The 17,629-nt window shown below is 40.8% G+C and overlaps 2 protein-coding genes across 2 annotated transcripts; one reads left to right on the top strand and one right to left on the bottom strand.

The window, feature by feature from the left end:
- Positions 1 to 153: 153 nt before the first annotated feature.
- Positions 154 to 6,788, bottom strand: hsd17b14 (hydroxysteroid (17-beta) dehydrogenase 14). Its single transcript, XM_039824765.1, has 9 exons — positions 6,550 to 6,788; positions 6,429 to 6,467; positions 5,715 to 5,812; positions 5,008 to 5,074; positions 4,784 to 4,875; positions 4,015 to 4,119; positions 3,854 to 3,921; positions 2,635 to 2,731; positions 154 to 1,220 (listed from the first exon to the last, which is right to left on the bottom strand). The coding sequence occupies exons 1-9, from the start codon at positions 6,629 to 6,631 to the stop codon at positions 1,074 to 1,076; spliced, it is 795 nt and encodes a 264-aa protein (XP_039680699.1). The 5' UTR covers positions 6,632 to 6,788; the 3' UTR covers positions 154 to 1,073.
- Positions 6,789 to 8,971: 2,183 nt separating this feature from the next.
- LOC120574469 (potassium voltage-gated channel subfamily A member 1) lies at positions 8,972 to 14,842 on the top strand. Its single transcript, XM_039824759.1, has 3 exons — positions 8,972 to 9,371; positions 10,224 to 10,987; positions 13,585 to 14,842. Exons 2-3 carry the CDS (start codon positions 10,286 to 10,288, stop codon positions 14,515 to 14,517), a joined length of 1,635 nt encoding a protein of 544 aa, XP_039680693.1. The 5' UTR covers positions 8,972 to 9,371; positions 10,224 to 10,285; the 3' UTR covers positions 14,518 to 14,842.
- Positions 14,843 to 17,629: the final 2,787 nt, after the last annotated feature.

Here is a 17,629-nt window from a genome sequence, read left to right as displayed (position 1 = left end):
AAAGGGAGGTTATTCGAAGTCAAAGACGTTGATGATTGGTCGGTCGGTGGGGTGGTGCAGGTCTTGTTACACAGTTGGCCAGGATGCCAACATTTTAAGCTGACAGGCAATTTGATCGCCTAAAATGAATGAAAATTCACTTTTATCTATTTATTAAATATCAGTCAATTTTATTGCATGAAAATCCTCCCTTGAAACCATTTAGTATTTATCTTAGAAATCAGCACACTTTGACATACATTACTGTTCAAAAGTTTGGAATCACCTGTTGTATTGATGTTTTTTTCTTTTTTCCTTAATTAGTGGCTATTTTAACAGAGATAATAAAACCAGTATAATTCAGACACCAAATGTATTATTTACATGTGAAATAATTATTAAAACTTCTATTTAGTGAATGTCCCTAGAGTTTTACATTACATGGGAGAATACTGTTGGAACTTGGATTTTGAATTTGTTTTCCAGTCCATCAAAGCGTTAAGTAAAGATCAATATTACACCACAATGGTGAAACTGGACTCTTAAGTATTGAGTTGATATTCCCTGATCAAATTCCAACAGTGCTAACCCTAGAATAACCTTCTTTTTCTATTGTGAAGTTATAGCTTTACTAAAGCAACAGTTGCCTTTTAATTCCAATTTGTTATAGGCTTCATTATTATGCACATAACCTGTTCCTATTTAAATCTACACACATTTTGATGCTAAACTAACCGTTTCTTTTACCAATGACTGCTGATTTCTTCCATTCTTATTCAACTGTTGCTCAGAGGGATCTTTGTCTCTTTCTGGCCTTTCAGTTGTCAGTCTGGTTCAACCATTAAACAGAGTTTTGTTCTCCACGTACAAACAAGCCCTTCATACAAAATAACATCTATTTGTAAAGAGGACTTTCTACATCCTGAAAGCATCAAAGACCATTCACAGATATAGAGTAATCCTCTCGGACCGACATCTGACTGGACCCAATCTAGCTTCTGTGGCAGGAGATTATAAATTTTTAAACGGTAGTGTATGTATAATCTGGATTAAACAATTTAATGTTAAATCAGCTGTTTCACGACCACTGACAGTCAAGAAGGGATCTGACTCTTGAAGCCGTAGTTGAGTTCAGCTCCACCGCTGAACAGCAGGTTGATCCCGGTGCAGAAAGTAGCATCAGCAGCCAGATACAAGGCAGCCAGTCCACACTCCGCCTCCGTCCCCATACGACCCAGCAGCTGTTGGAGAAGGCAACGTGTCATTTCTTATTCCTGTTCACTTTCCAACAGCAACAGTGGTTGCATCATGTAACTTTCTTCTGTCTTTGTGTGTGTGTGTGTGTGTGTGTGTGTGTGCTTCTGCTGTTCCTACAGTACTGTGTTACTGCACAGTAAAAATAATCTCATATTTTCCAAATACAACAAGCATTTCAAAAAATTGACTGGAGGGGCCCTCCTATGAAGAAGGAAGTTATTTAGAAACACTTCAAGAACAAAGTGCAGAGACATTTTTAAATCTATAATGATAATATGCTTGCACTTTTCCACTATGAATTATGATGACCAAGCTGAGACTCTTAAAAATAAGATCAGATGAATCTTTATGTATGTAAAGGGGAAACTGCTGTGCTTTAGGACCACAGTCTGGTGTCTCCTCTTAATGGTTTCACCTTCATACCTTTGGGATGAATAGAAAGCTGTAATTTGCATGGCAAAAAAAACCAAACAGCCTGTTGCAGAAACTCTTTCTGTTTAGATCCAGGATTAAGGGAGTTAACATTAACAGCCCAATAGAGTGACCGCATTGCGTGGCTTTTTGGATCATTAACGCAACAATGTTGCAGGAACTGAAGGCTACCTCCTAATTATTCACAGTGAGTCTCAACTGGGTTTTTAGCTGCTGCATCGGCTCAGCAGCTAAAAACGGACCTTTCTTTCCTTGATGAGGGGGACCTTTCTTTAATATTATTGTACTGCATTTTCTTTAGTCACATCTAATCCGTTAAATGCTGCTAAAAGAATTAAGATTGGACCTGATAATAGGATTTAAAGATCCAGTGTGTAACATGTTGTTCATTATCAAAATCTGTGTTGCCCGTTCACAAACTTGTCCTTTTTCATGAGTATTTACCACCACCATCAATTCCAAGTATTCCTATTGGCTTGAAATTTTACATTTGCATTTGCATGAACTGGGGTAGACGCCATTGACATATATAAAAGGTAGACGCTCCATATTCATGCGCCATCTTGAAATACGTTAGCCGGTAAGGGACATACAGGACCTACTGCTCCGCCTTTCGCTGTCACATGATAAAGTCACAGGTGAAGCGTGAAGGCTACCGTAGCTGTAATACGTACTTTGAAGTGCGTGGTGTGAGAGAGTTGATTGCGATATATGATCTCAACGCTAGATGGGAGAAATACCTACACATTGGACCTTTAAGTTTAACAAGAGTTCTTAGATTTTTTCACACTTTTTAGGATTCAAGTTTTCACTACAGCCGCACAACAAATCAACTGTCTTTCGTTTTCACAGTTTCCAAAGTTTTTGTGCCATTTCCAAACCTCCCACGGCCTCATTAAGATCACTTCACTCCGAACATGTTCCCCATCTTTCTAGCTCCATGTTGGTTCCACTGTGAGAACTTGCCTGAGAATTTTCTCCCACTTTAATGGCGGCTGCAGCATCTGGTGTCTGTCCTGCTAATTCTTCCCACAGAGGTGTCATCACATTACCTGGAGACATGCTGCAATAAACGGCAGACAGTATTATTAGAAAAGAGAGGGTACGGTTAGCTTTGTAGTCAGTTAAATACTTTCAGATACTTTATATCATTTAGTATTGTTACTCCAGAGTCTGCTCAGAGACTCTTACACGTTTTAAATATCAGTGGATGGTTTATATATATATCGTGTTTTACATCATTTAAATTCTGAAATGTTTAATGTATCCGTTAACTGAAAGAAAATTGATCAGTCTAAAAAACTGTTACAATTGATATAATAATTTTAAAAAATACGACAGAAATACTGTATGTTGGTTACAGCTACTTAATGCAAAGTTTGTTTATCTCTTTTAGACATGACTTTATTATTGCCATGAGCCATTTGACATTAATAGACTGTGTTGTAAAGTAACTAAGTACGTTTACTCCGTTGCTTTATGCAAGTACAAACTTGAGGTACTTGTATTTCACTTGAGCGTTTCATTTTATGCTATTTCATAGAGAAATAGTGTACTTTCACTCTACTGCATTTATCTGATTAAAATAGTTACTTTGATTGATTATGATTTTATATTAAAATCATATGTGATAAGCCTATGAAATACAATGCATTGTTAAAGACTAAACCAGTTGTTCCCAACCTTTTAGTCTTGTGATTTGGTGTCTAGTTGGGGCCTCCTGTCATATTTCCCCTCTATACTAAAATTCCTAATAAAAAATAAATAAATAGATTTGTGTATCAGAACTTACTTTTTTCTTCTTTCCTCTCCCATTAACCAACCCCTCAGATATATCTGGTGACCTTTTGAAGGGGCCCTTCCCCTAGGTTGGAAACCACTGGACTAAACAAGCTAACAGTATATAAAATAGTTAACAGTAGCTCCTCCCTGAGCAGCTGCAACAGTAACCTGCTGCTCTCACATTGATGCATAAGTATTAATAATTTAATATCATATATAATTAACATATCATTCACAGGGGACATTTGACTGCAGAACGAGTACTTTTAGTAGTAGGATTTTGATTGCATGACTTTTACTTACAATGAAGTATTCTTTTTTTTTTTTACATTGTTGTATTGGTACTTTTACTCAAGAAGTCCCAAATTATAGTTCATCTGAGTTACACGGCAGTTTGGCTCACCAGTTCACTCTCACATTGTAGCGACTCTCATCCACAGCCATCGCTTTTGTCATGGAGATAATCGCCCCCTTGTGGAGAAAAGGTCACATTACAGCACTCTTCTCTCTCTTCAGCGGAGATTTAAGGAATAATGCCACTTGTTGCCTGGAGGATGGACTCACCTTGGTGGCAACATACGGTGCAGCGTCTTTCTGGCCGATGGTTGCCACCAGACTGGAGATGTTTATGATGTTTCCCTGCCGCTGTCGCAGGTACGGCAACACATACTGAAGAGAGAGTGAGACATCCTATCACTTCAAAGATCCTGTATACGGTACATACATGCATCGCTGTCTATGGGTGTGTGAGGGAGGTGAATGGAAGCAAAGAAAGGTTGTAATCATTTTAATTCTATAAGGCTTCACCCCCGGACCCCCGTGTCCTGTTCAACCAGTCCCCTCTGTGTCAGGACAGGGGGGTCGGGAGGGGAAGCCTCAACGGGCAAATACTAATACACTCTTTTAAATTACCTGATTCATAACTGCAATACAACTTTTCACCACACTACTACTTGCACTATGTCCACCTCACTAGGTTATACTTGGATACCACTGCACAGCATTACACATGTATATATGTACAGGCAACATTCTCCCACTTTTTTCAATATTGGACACTTGAATTGCCAATCTGAATTTCTCAATGTGAAAAAAATAAAGTAACACCACTTAACACCACGTTAAAGAGGAATTCAGATCACATACATTTTAGTATAAATACAGCAGTATTTACGGCTGAGGACCTTTGTTGCATCTCTTGCTCCCTTCCTGTCGTCTCTCTATAATATAATAAAAATCCTTACAGCCCTTCTTTCATTTCTGCATTTATGGGAGAAAGTTATGATAAATAATCTGTCATTTCAAAAAGTTTTCCACAAGTTCGAAACATTACTTTAGACGCCAAGAAGTAGCTGACGAGGTTCAGATTCAGCAGATCTCTGAACTCCTCTGCTGTGGTGTCATCAGTGGCTTTATGAGGCGGGTCTAAAGAGAGAGAGAGAGGGGGAGGGGGGGGTAAGTATTTTCCACTAGAAACTAGAAACATCCTCATTATCACCATGTATATGTCAATGATTATCACATGTGCTGGAGTGAATAAGGAAGTGTGAGACTCACGCCACCCTGCATTGTTGACCAGGCAGTCAATGTGTCCATAATGCTCCACTGTGACTGCAATCAATCTCTGCGGAGAGACAATCACACCAGTGGCATTGGAACAAGAACCCAGTTACAAAATACAGACAGCGCCTCACCCAGTAGAGCACACAGACACTCAAGCAAACACAGAACTGGTTGGAGTCGACAAACTAGTTTTACACGCAAGACTGAATGCAAGCTAGTTTTAGCATGTGATTGCTGATTATTTTGATGGGTAATTGCCATGTACTATAACCCATGTAACCAAATAACGGCCTTTTTTATATCAATGTCTGTTTGGTCTTTTTGTTGTTGTTGTTGTTGGATATTGAAATAAACCAGCTGATAAACAAATCACGCACGCATGTACACACACACACACGCGCACACGCGCGCACACACACACACACACACACACACACACACACACACACACACAAGGGTGCATGATATATTGACTCAATATCGTTATCACGTTGCACAATATTATATTGAAAGTGTCGCGATAAGTATGCAATTTCTTTTATAGTTCAATATCGCAATATCACATTTTGTCAATATAATGCAACCCTAACACACACACACACACACACACACACACACACACACACACACACACACACACACACACACACACACACACACACACACACACACACACACACACACACACACACACACACTACCTTGATGTCATCCTCTTTGGAGATGTCACATGTGACAAATTTGCATGAGCCTGGCCCTGCTTTGTTTAGTTCCGCCTCCAGAGCCTCACCTACTGCACCTGTGTGATTATAGTGCCATACATAGTCACATTTTAGGTTTAAATGCTTTCAGTAACACTCCTTTAGTTATAGGAGGAAAGTAAAGGGGGCAATTATTCAAGTATTGTACATAAGTACAATTTAGAGGTACTTGTACTTTGGAATTTTTATTTTATGCTACTTTATAGTTTTACTCCACTACATCAGAGGGAAATAATGTACATTTGACTTTGCAACATTGATCTTGCAGTACTTTTACTATTAAGCTAAGCAGTAGTGCATAAAGTACCTAACATTTGCTACACATTGACCAATTACAACATTAATAACAATATCCTATAATACAATGTATTATGCATATAGTATTCATAATAACACAATGAAAGGAAGCAGTGTTTCTAAATAAATACTTTTCATATTTAAAGTACAGTTTACTGATACTTTTGTACTTTTACTTGAGTAATATTTTGAATGCAGGACTTTTACTTGTAATGGAGACTACAGTATTTCTACCTATTACTACTTGTACTTGAGTTAGGAGTAAATGTAAAGTCATGTCAATCAAAAACATGTTGGCATGGTCAAATAAAACAGAATTTAACAGGAAAATAGTTGACCAAAATTAATGTTACTAACCTCCTCTTGCACAAAACACCACTTTGGCTCCATTCTCCACTGAAAAAAAGATGCAAAATATTTAGTGCGCCACTTCCTGTCTGATCACAAACAAACCCACATTATAAATATCAATATTCACCAAACACTTTGACAATCCCTCTGCCAATTCCTTTGGATCCTCCAGTCACAATGACAACTCTGTCGTGGTATCGGAGGGACATTTCGGCTGTGATTATGATGATAAATCTTGTCGTAAAACGCCGCAACACTGCACGAGACGAGTATTGATTTCTTTGCTCTAATTTGTCTCTTAGCGTCTCTTCAGTTTACCCACTTCCTTAGCTAGATCAACGCAGTTTGCGTGGGTGAGGTTCAAAGTTTTACCAAATCATGGGGTTTGCTCTGCTGCATTCAGGTGCTGTTGGTAGTATTGGAAATTACAAAACTCACTTAAACTGTCAATAAAGTGGAGAATTTAGTCGCCAAATTGGGAACTTTATTAAATAAAGAACATTAAAACTCCATTTACATAACCTGGAAGGATTACATGAAAACATGTCTGGCTGTTAAATGATGACACACCTGTTTTTCTTTAAATCACTGCAGCAAAATAGAATACCGGCAATAAAACTGCTACTGCTTACAACAACTACAACAATAATAATAATTGTTCATTTTACACAGACGTTTTCAACTATGGCTGCCCTTAATCAATACAATAACAAGACTAGCAAGAGACTAAAGCTACAGCTACAGCACTTTGAGCTAAATGATATTGTCGGCATGCTAGCATGCTAGGTGATGTTTAAGTTCACCATCTTTGTTTAGCCTGTTAGCATGCTATCATTTGCTAATTAGCACTGAACACAAAGTACAGCTAATGCTGATGGGAATAGTTTTGGTGATATTTATATATAGGTATTAGAAAAATGACAATTTTAATAAGTTGACACTATGCAAAATCAGAGGATTGCCGAAGTGGTTACAATTCTTTCTGAGGGGGACATGAACAACCACATTTTGTACCAATCCATCCAGAAGATATTGAGATATTTCACAGAATATGTGAAAACGCTGACTTGCTGACCTCAACGGAAGTAGGCTAGCTACATTTCCAGGATAAAGCCTGAAATGTCACTCACTTTCCTCTCTTTGTGTGTTGCCGTTCTCAAAATCCCTTCCTTCGGGAAACAACAACAAATTTCGATTCAGCAAGCTAAATGCTGAAAATGAAAATTATGCATGGTTCTTTTGGGCAATGATTGTAAAGATTTACAAAGAATATTATTACGGTATTTACTATCTAACGGGGACGTTTTGGACGGCTAATTATGGTTTAATCATGTATCCATCTAATAGATCACGTTACTGTATTGTGTGAACAGTTATCTTCATTTAATATTTTATGTGGCGTTTTCTTTCGCGGGGGTGCAAATGTTCCCCCAAAACAAGTTCCCTCAGCTCCTCACGATTGTGATTGGTTTAAAGACATGCAAACAACCCAAGCGTTTTTTTCTCCTATCCCAGAAAGTATGTGTGATGTAGCCAGACCTTACTCCACAGCGCTGTGGAGATAGGTCTGGCATTGTGAGACTAGGAGATCATCAAACTTATTAGGATTCATCCTCTTGTGACCAATAATCTCTGTAAAAAAATTCATGGAAATCCATTTGATAGTTGTTGAGATATTTCTGTCTGAACCAAAGAGGTGAACAGAACAACCCTTGGAATGACTGCGTCATCCCTATAGCCATTTCGCTTGCATGGCTAAAAATGACAAATTAAAAAAATGCTCCAGCATTAAACATGCAAGTAAAATGAAAAGCTTTCATATAAATGTGTTTCAATTAGACATTGATTAGGCTAGCCTTAGATCATCACAGTCAAAGCTTTAAATCTAACAATATCTTCTGATAGAGTCCAATTTCTTGTTTATTTAATGTACCATACAGGTGCATTTATGATTTTGAAAAGTCAGAAACTGTATTTAAAGGCAACATTTGCAAAGTGCTTCCTGTTGTGGGAATTGTAGTTTCACTGCACACAGACACAGTGCCACACAGAGATGCTTGAGTGCAGACTTCATGATGAGTCTAAAATAACCACAGACATCCAGATGATTTATGTTCATTTAAAATTAAGGCTGGACTGGCAGGTCAGGTTTCATTTGCCATCTTTTAAATTGTGGAAAATTTTGGACAAGCCACAGTCAAGTAGCCAAATGTAATTTAAAATAGATGATGACAGCAAAGTTATGAAAGCAGTTAGAGGGGACAGAAACCAAAGGAAAATACTAACCATATATGTATGTTTGCTCATTCAGAGTTTAAATCACGACCATAACCAACACAACTTTTACTTTTCTTAAAATCTTTCCTTTTCTTTTACATTATAGTTTTGGCCTCATCTGTGTGAGTGTGCAAGTTCATGTCTACACATGCGTGCAAACAGTATGTTTAAGAAGAGTGAGGGGTTGACATTTTTGGGCAGGAAGGGTTGTTGGGGGCAGAGAAAAGGGGAGAGAAGAGGCAGCAGTGCTCTTGGTGGAGGAGAGGGTAGAATATTGAATTTCGGGCCGACAGCATTCCCCGGGGCGCACTGAGCATGACAGAGAGCACAAGTGAAGACAGTGAGTGACCTACAAACAAGCTTTACTATCTTAACTTCACCCACGCTGCAGATTAACACCCCAGCAGCCCCTGAAGGAGCCATGCTGCACCCCCTGCCACCTCTCCCAAACGTGACACATGGAAGAGGAGGAGGGGTTGTCTGGACATCATAATGCAGGAATTGATCCACAAACTGTCTCAGAAGGAGGGAAGGTTTAGCCCAAAAGGCACCCTGAGGTGGAGGTACAGTAGGAGAATCAGGGTCACTCTCTGGAGGCGTTATTAGTTTGAATCAGCGGCAGACGGGTGAGAGGAGGTTTCTACTGGCTGAACTGGACATGGTGATAAACTGGTGAGGAGCATGAAGCCGACTGCATGTGTGGAGCTTTTTGCACCGAGGGTCTGCATGGTGGTAGTTACGGTACAGAATATGGTGGAGAAAGGTTAAAACATCGCATTAACATCAGTGACTACCGGCCTGAACACATTCAAATCACTTATCAAAACATACCTCTTTAGATTAGCCTTCACCTTATAATAATATCACATTTTATTCTACTGTTAGTTGCTGGTTTCACTGTTTGTTTTTGCTTTTAATAGGCTCCTTTTTATGTGTTGGTTTTATTGCTTTATTACTTGTTTTTAATGTGCTTAATATTCTGGTTTTATTGTGAATGTCTTTGAGTACTAGGAAAAACACTATATAAATAAAATAGTATTATTGTTACAAGGGCTTTTGTGTAAAGCCATACAAAATGGGAACATCTCGATACTAATTCTGTTTAGTTTGTAATGGTTTGGTCAGCATTTCTTTTTTATTTTTAATGAAGCACACTTCTCTCTCCCTCTCTTTTATGCAGTTTAATGTAATCTAAATAAGATGTTTGTCCAGAACATTTCTCAGCTGAGTTTGTTCAATTTCAATTTTTTATTAATAAGTTCCAACATATTCTGGGAAAACAATATGTATTATTGGGGAGGCTGTGTTAATGGTTAGTGGATTAATGACAAAATGAAGCAACTAAGGGACAATTTATTTCAAGATATATTTCATATAAATGACCTTTATGTATTTTAATGCACAGACATGGTGATTAAAAAGTGTTATATACTATATATACTATATTTTTCCCTTTTATCTACCCATGTTTTCCTGTTCTGTTGTTTCTGCACAGCAAGGTTAACTTTGAATTGTCTTTTCCAGAGTGAAGAGACACAAAAAAGTAAGACAAGAAACACAAGGAGGAAAGAAACAAAGACTAAGCGATGGATAACCAAGACAAGGGAGGAGGTACAGGAGGAGGAGGAGGAGGAGGGCAGACAAACGAGAAACAAAAAGCTGAGGTCGGTGATGAGGAAAAGTGGACCAAAGATAAACACAACAAGCTGGAGAAGGAGAGCAGTGAGAAGGAGCCGAGCGGAAAGGCCATGAAGGAGAAGCGTCGCTGTCACTGGAGAAGCGACTGGGCTCTGAACGAACGTCTGGCCATCAACGTGTCAGGGATGCGTTACGAGACCCAGCTCCGCACTCTGGCCCAGTTCCCCGACTCCATGCTGGGTGACCCCAGGCGTCGCCTTCGCTACTACGACCCCCTGCGGAACGAACTCTTCCTGGACAGGAGCCGCGTCTGCTTCGATGCCATCCTGTACTTCTACCAGTCCGGCGGGAGGCTGCGGAGGCCCGCCAACGTCCCTCTGGACATGTTCCTGGAGGAGCTGCGCTTCTACGAGCTCGGGGAGGAGATCATCGACCGCTACAAAGCGGACGAAGGCTTCCCCAAGGAGGAGGAGAGGCCCTTACCCGCCAATGACTTGCAGCGCCGCCTCTGGATGCTGTTTGAGTATCCGGAGTCCTCCGGCGGAGCTCGGATCATCGCCATCATCAGCGTCATGGTCATCGTGGTCTCCATTCTCATCTTCTGCCTGGAGACTATGCCTGAGTTCAGGAATGAGAAGGAACAGCGGGAGGTGAGGATGGGTTAAATGGTGCTGATGAGTGAAACAGAGAGGCCGCAGATAGAGGTTACGTATGGAAACAGACCAGATAAGTGAAGGAGCGGGCAGGTAGCTGTCAGGGCGCAGAGGTTAACACTGCGAGGGAGTGATGAGGTGAACGTAGAAGGACAACATGTGCTGACAGGTGTCACATGAAGCAGCTCTTCCAGCACGAGGTGAAAACGTCTTTATCTTCTCTGTCAACACTGAGGGGAAAAAAGGAGAGTAAATCCAAAGGACGATTGGAATCTGTAAAGTTAAGAATCACGGTCGAGGGAAGGGAAAGCAAAGGCAGCAGACAGAGAAGAAGGCGAGGGCGAGGTTTTCCTGAAATTATTTTGGACTTGTCGTTAAATCTGATCCACCCAGATTAGGGCGAAGTAGTGAAGGAATGAAGGAGATGAGCCGGGCAGTGAAACCGCTGATGGAAAAGCAAGAGTAAGGACAGACCGGGCAGGTTAGGTTAACATTGTGGAGATGATATGCGTTGTCACGCACTCGGGGCTGACCCCCAGAGCCAACTAGCACATTCAGGTGGAGTGGATACTTCAAAAGTACTGAGAAAAGAGAGCGAGTGGAATGAGTTATGGGTAAAGAAGCAAGTGTGAAGGGAAGGAAAAGAGACGAGCTTGTCTCACGTTACTCCTTGGAGATCTAAAGGGCTATATATAGGGATAGGACAACCCTAAGAGCACATCAACACATAAACGAATGTCTGTATTAATAAACGGTGTAACTCATAGGCTACACACAGGAAAAACAGCAGGGAAAAAAGGCTCACAGTTCAACTTTTCTGATGACCGACGCAAAATGAAATTCGACCTGCACACTGTTCCTGTAGCCTGGGGACGAGGCGGATTCTGGAGGTTCGGGCAGCAGAATTGACACCGTGGCGGCGCTTGCTGAATTTACGTTTCCCATCACCACCAACAGTTCTCTGTTACTCCCTTACATAGATAGATATGCTCATGTGATCAGAGCATTTGACGCTTTTGGAAAGCTACACAAACACAACAAAACCTGCATGCACAGCCATCCCCACACAATCACTCACTCACCGGATGGTGGGGAAAATCGAACCAACTACATTTGTTTTGTTAGATTCTGATGATGATATTATTGGTTCTATATGACAAGTTATATAAAGCAAGGAGTGTGTGTGTGTTGTGTGTGTGTGTGTGTGTGTGTGTGTGTCCTTCACATATCTCGAGAACCGTTAATCGGATCTACTTCACCTACTTGTAACTTTTTAACCGTAAACCGATTTGCATTGATACATTTTCCACCGTTTTGCTATTCCTCCTACAAATTTCGAGCAATCGTCACCAAATTTAGTACAGAACATCTCTGAACCAAGCCCGAAAAAGTTACTGTTTCTAACGCTTTCTGCTATTGCGACCACATTTGGTGGACATGTGTAGATCTGAGTGGCCATGACACATTTGGTGCCATTTGGCCCATAGGTGGTGCTGTAGCAGCATCATCTAAAGGAAGAATCTCTGTCTGTCTGTGCATGTATGCATGTATGACTGTCCTTCGCATATCTCAAAAAACATTCACTTCCAACTTGGCAAGTGTATCGCTGCAAACCCAATGGAGTGCAGTGTCGAGTGTGAAGTCGATCAGATGAGCGTTTCCGGTGGCCAAGCAATCAACCTGTTCCGAACGGGCACGCATCTTGAAGATTTTCATTTAAATAAATGTCTGTTAAGTCACTATCGTTGAATGAGGTAACACAGCGGTGATTGAGCCTATAGCCCCTTGATGAAAGCCCTTGCATTTGCAGTATTAGGAACTGGTGTTCAACACCACTGCAAACTACAACCTTACCAGTCAACATATAGTTGAGTCAGTCAAAGCGGTGGCAGAAATCTCAGAAGTGGAGATCTGAAAACTGACTGTTGGAAATGCAAGGCCAACCTTATCTGAACTGTGTCAGTCTTAGAATTATTTGGGGACAATATGTGCTGCGAGGTTTACCAGAAGCTTAGAGCAACTCTATCTAACTTGTTAAAAGACACTAATGCCCAGCCATTTCAAACCTGCACCTACTTCCCAGAAAAAAACAAGTCGCCGGGTTAAATGAAGTGTCAGATGTCGCGGCCGTGCCGGTGTCAGGAGTGTAACGCAACCCAGCGTCATATGAACTTAATGTTTTTTTGTGTGCGTTTAAATATAGAGAAACCGATTTATATAAAAGTCCGTAAGGGAAAAATAAAGCCGGGGGAGTGAAAATGGAGAGGAGAGAAAAGTTAGCACAGTATCACAGATCATACAGGCTCGATGAGATCCTGATGACAGGTGTCATACTCCCAATGTGCTGAGAACAAACTTCATTTTGCTTCTTCTCACTTATCCTCTGTCCTTCTTTTCTATCTGTTTACTCTCCTGTAAACTTCGTCTCCATGGAGATACAGTATTTATTATAGCCTTACCCTTCCCCTTTATTCTCATATTTCCCAACTCATGTTTGATAGACAGATGATTAAATATACCTGCCTGGTATAGGCTTTGACTTCTTCTATCTCTGACAGCGACTCTAACAACGTTTCTGTTGTTTTGTTTTACAGAAGTTCACCACCATACCGCACCCCACCATAGCGAATGAAACCATCTTGATCCCACCTGGCTTCACTCCCTTCCAGGACCCCTTCTTCATCGTAGAGACCATCTGCATCATCTGGTTCTCCTTTGAGCTCATTGTTCGCTTCACCTGTGCTCCGAGCAAGGTGCACTTCTTCAAAGACGTCATGAACACCATCGACTTCTTCGCCATCATTCCCTATTTCGTCACCCTGGGCACGGAGCTGACCAAGGACAAGGACGCGCAGGCCTCCGTGTCCCTGGCCCTGATCAGGGTCATCAGGCTGGTGAGGGTCTTCAGGATCTTCAAGCTCTCTCGTCACTCCAAGGGCCTCCAGATCCTGGGCCAGACACTGAAGGCCAGCCTCAGAGAGCTCGCCCTGCTCATCTTCTTTCTCTTCATCGGAGTCATTATCTTTTCTAGTGCCGCCTACTTTGCAGAGGTGGATAGTCCTAACACGGCGTTCACCAGCATCCCTGAGGCGTTCTGGTGGGCTGTCGTGTCCATGACGACAGTCGGCTACGGGGACATGTACCCGGTGACGGTCGGAGGGAAGCTGGTGGGCTCCATGTGCGCCATCGCCGGTGTGCTCACAATCTCTTTGCCAGTTCCCGTCATCGTGTCCAACTTCAGCTATTTCTACCACCGCGAGATGGAGTGCGAGGACACAACCCAGTACAACCATGTCTCCACATCGGTCTGGGAAGGAGAGGATGATGAAGACGGGGGAAATGAGGAAGGCATGGACGAGGGGCATGAACACATGGGGGATTGTGTACCCTTGTACGGGCAAGACAGCAGGGGTATCTGCCCTCCGCTTAACGGGACGCTCCTGGCAGGGCTTTGTGACGGACAGGAAGCTGGTTATCAGAGAGGGATAAACTTCTACCTCAAAGAACCTCTGGTCACTCAGGTTTGACAGACATGATGGACAGGCCTGTCCCACTGTCTCACATCAAGGAAAAGAGAGGGCCAAGATGGAAAGATGCTGGCAGAGTAAAAGACTTGCACTGATATAAGCTCTAATGTGTTACATTTGAGGCTTTTGCATGATTATATTTGACTGATAAGGATCTTTTTTTTTCCTCAATAAATAAATAAAATCTAACCTTTAAAAAACCCTGCAGGTCTTTTGATAAAACTTACTGCTGTAGTAAAGACATATCCAGACACCTCAAAGAATCCTCTATCCAGCTCAAATAAAAGAATAACCTACCTGCCGTACAATAAAGTAGATCATTGGACATTTTATTCTCCTTATATATTGACATGTTTGCTTGCTTGTGGACAGTTTTCTCATATTCAGTTGACTTGCTGTGCACTGACTGAAACACTATCTCGGTTTAATTGGAATTTAGTTGCTGAAAGTGTGCCAACAGATCACACCGTTTCTATTTCCCTATAATTAATACCAAACTATATAGTCCTTTCAGGGAAACATCCAAGAATATTACCAAGAAATTATTCAGAAAGTACAGACCCGTAAAGTAAACCATTACCAAATGATTGAACTTCCAGCCACCATCTTTGTTTGGCTAAATAAAAGCGCTGCAGCTAAGAGAGCAGGTAAAACATCTTCTTTCCTGTGCAGCTGATGGTATTTGTTTTATCGTGGCTGGATGGAGGATTATTTTAGGACTCAAAAATGTCTTTAAAACAGAGTTTTACACTTTAAAGAGTGTTGTTAAAAAAATTGGTGAGGTGCCTGTCTCACTTGCATGTTATCATCACTGCAAACACCACAAATGTAAAAAAGGAAAATTAAATCACCAAAAGTCAATGTAAACTACAAACAGAACTGATGATCCTACCGCTTCAGAGACAGATATTCCAGAGACATACAAAACTTATATAACAACGTTATTATAATATACAATTCAGGTTGTATAATGCCTGTGATGATGGTTTACTGGTGTCACTGTTGCAGCAATGTGAAAACGAAAATGACTGAAGTGCTGAATGCAGGAAATCAATTCACTGCACATTCATCTGATAGTGTTAAGTGAGCCACAGTGCCATTAACTGCTGCTGTGAACATACTGTATAGGAGCTAAGTGAACAGCAAGTGTTGATGCCCTGTACTTGTCAGAGTTATGGCAGAAATGAAGCACTGAAATCTCGCGCTGACGCTGACAACAAAGAGATCGGCTGGTAGCGGTGCAGACAGAGCTCTTGTAGTCAGTCCAAAGCCAGTTTGTAAGCTACATACAGCAGTGCAATATATACAGCCTGGAGAGGTGTGTGGAGAAAGCTGATATCAGGTCACAGACCACATACTGTAGCTCAGAGCCAGCTGACATTTATACTAACTGCAGTGTCTAGAGCAACACTGTGCTCTGATGGTCCGAGGCGATAGTGGTAGCACTAACAATCTTCACAGCTTTGTCCTCACGTCAATGAGAACAACTTTCCCTAGATGTGTTATTAAACTGATGTCGAACATGTACGGTTCCCTTCAGCTGAATCCCAATCAGCGACTCATTCATCGGCTGTTTGGCTACCAGCTGACTTAAGGCTGCATACTGGACTGCTTTATGTTAGTATTACTTTTGCAGAATATTTGCATCAGTGGGATGAAGTATGAATTTCTAACAATTCTTCAATTTATCTTAAAACAGCTTCTCAATGGAAATTCTAGAAGACATTGTATATTATGATAAACTGTAATCAAAAAGTTATATATTTTGCAAAAATATTGAATCTAATTTACCCCACTTTCCCAAAATACAGCTAAATACACCAGATTCCAGCAGAACTTTGAGGAGGTCAATAGCATGATGTGGAAGATGTGTATTCAGCCATTTTTTGTCAAAACCTTTGAGCATTTGGAAGATACTGAGAGTATGGATTAGCAGATAAAACAGCAGAAATGTGGTTATTTTGGGAGATTGATACTTTATTTGGTGAAATGTTGTCACCATTTGAATCCATTGTAATTTAAATGAATTTGAGTGAGAATGCAGCCATTTAAGAAACATTTTTATTCAAGGCTAAAGGAGATGAATCTAAGATAATTTCATAACTTGTTTTGACTGTGTGGATGTAGTGTGACCTGCAGTATATTCTGAGGACAGATGTGGCTGTGTATTTATATGTCTTACTTTATTTAATAAAGTTCATATTTAATCACTCAGGTCATGGATTTCTGAATTCCTTCCAAATGACTGTGCAGTGACTCGGGAGAATGTAATGATGTGTGCTTGGATCTACACGTTTTAAAAGCATCATGAGGCTTTCACACAGTATTATTAGAGGGTGATGCATACTGGAGGCTGCACATCTCAGTTTCTGTCAGTATGACGGTCAGAAAAGATATTGTGTAGGACAGATTGTATAGTAAGCCGTATGCATATTGCCCTGTGCATGTGATGAGTCAGTCTGCCTCTAGATGTCAGACTGTGTTTTAAAACCAGGACATCTGTCTCACTCCTGCTACCACTGGATTTAATTTACAGTAATGTGACATGAAAGACTTCAGAGAAACCGAATGCAAAATTTTCCCTCTTGAAATGATCATGTTCATTGATGCCCTATGATCCAGATGACTTACATTATGTTGTTTTCATTCCATGACATATAAAAAAGACTTTGACTGAATTATTATAGTTATTATACTAAAGCAGATAAAACGTGTGATTGCATCAGGTATTTGAGTCAAGCCAAAAATTACTATTGCTTTATAATATGGTGGTTCTAAGCACTGTAACTCTAACTGAGGAACACAAAAACAAACGCACACACACACACACACACACACACACACACACACACACACACACACACACACACACACACACACACACACACACACACACACACACACACACACACACACACACACACACACAGTCTTCTGGATGATGATGGCTGCAGTGATTAAATTCCTGACCCCCCTGCTGCCTCAGATGGTGTGATATCCTCATGTCATGTGTCTCTCTCGTGCTACAGGACAGATTAGTGCTTTGTTCCACAGACATCAGCCAGAACATCATCACAAATTTGAAATTCACAACACATTGTCAGACTTCCAG

Source organism: Perca fluviatilis, chromosome 15 (genome assembly GCF_010015445.1).
Source record: "Perca fluviatilis chromosome 15, GENO_Pfluv_1.0, whole genome shotgun sequence".
NCBI lineage: Eukaryota > Metazoa > Chordata > Actinopteri > Perciformes > Percidae > Perca > Perca fluviatilis.
This window is presented reverse-complemented; position numbering and strand designations above follow the sequence as displayed.

Coding starts and splice junctions, on each gene's coding strand:
- hsd17b14 (XM_039824765.1), bottom strand. CDS start 6,631: ATGTCCCTCCGATACCACGACAGAGTTGTCATTGTGACTGGAGGATCC. Junction 6,468..6,549: donor AGGGATTGTCAAAGTGTTTG/GTGAATATTGAT, acceptor TCTTTTTTTCAG/TGGAGAATGGAGCCAAAGTG. Junction 3,922..4,014: donor CACCGTATGTTGCCACCAAG/GTGAGTCCATCC, acceptor TTTCTCCACAAG/GGGGCGATTATCTCCATGAC.
- LOC120574469 (XM_039824759.1), top strand. CDS start 10,286: ATGGATAACCAAGACAAGGGAGGAGGTACAGGAGGAGGAGGAGGAGGA. Junction 10,988..13,584: donor ATGAGAAGGAACAGCGGGAG/GTGAGGATGGGT, acceptor TTTGTTTTACAG/AAGTTCACCACCATACCGCA.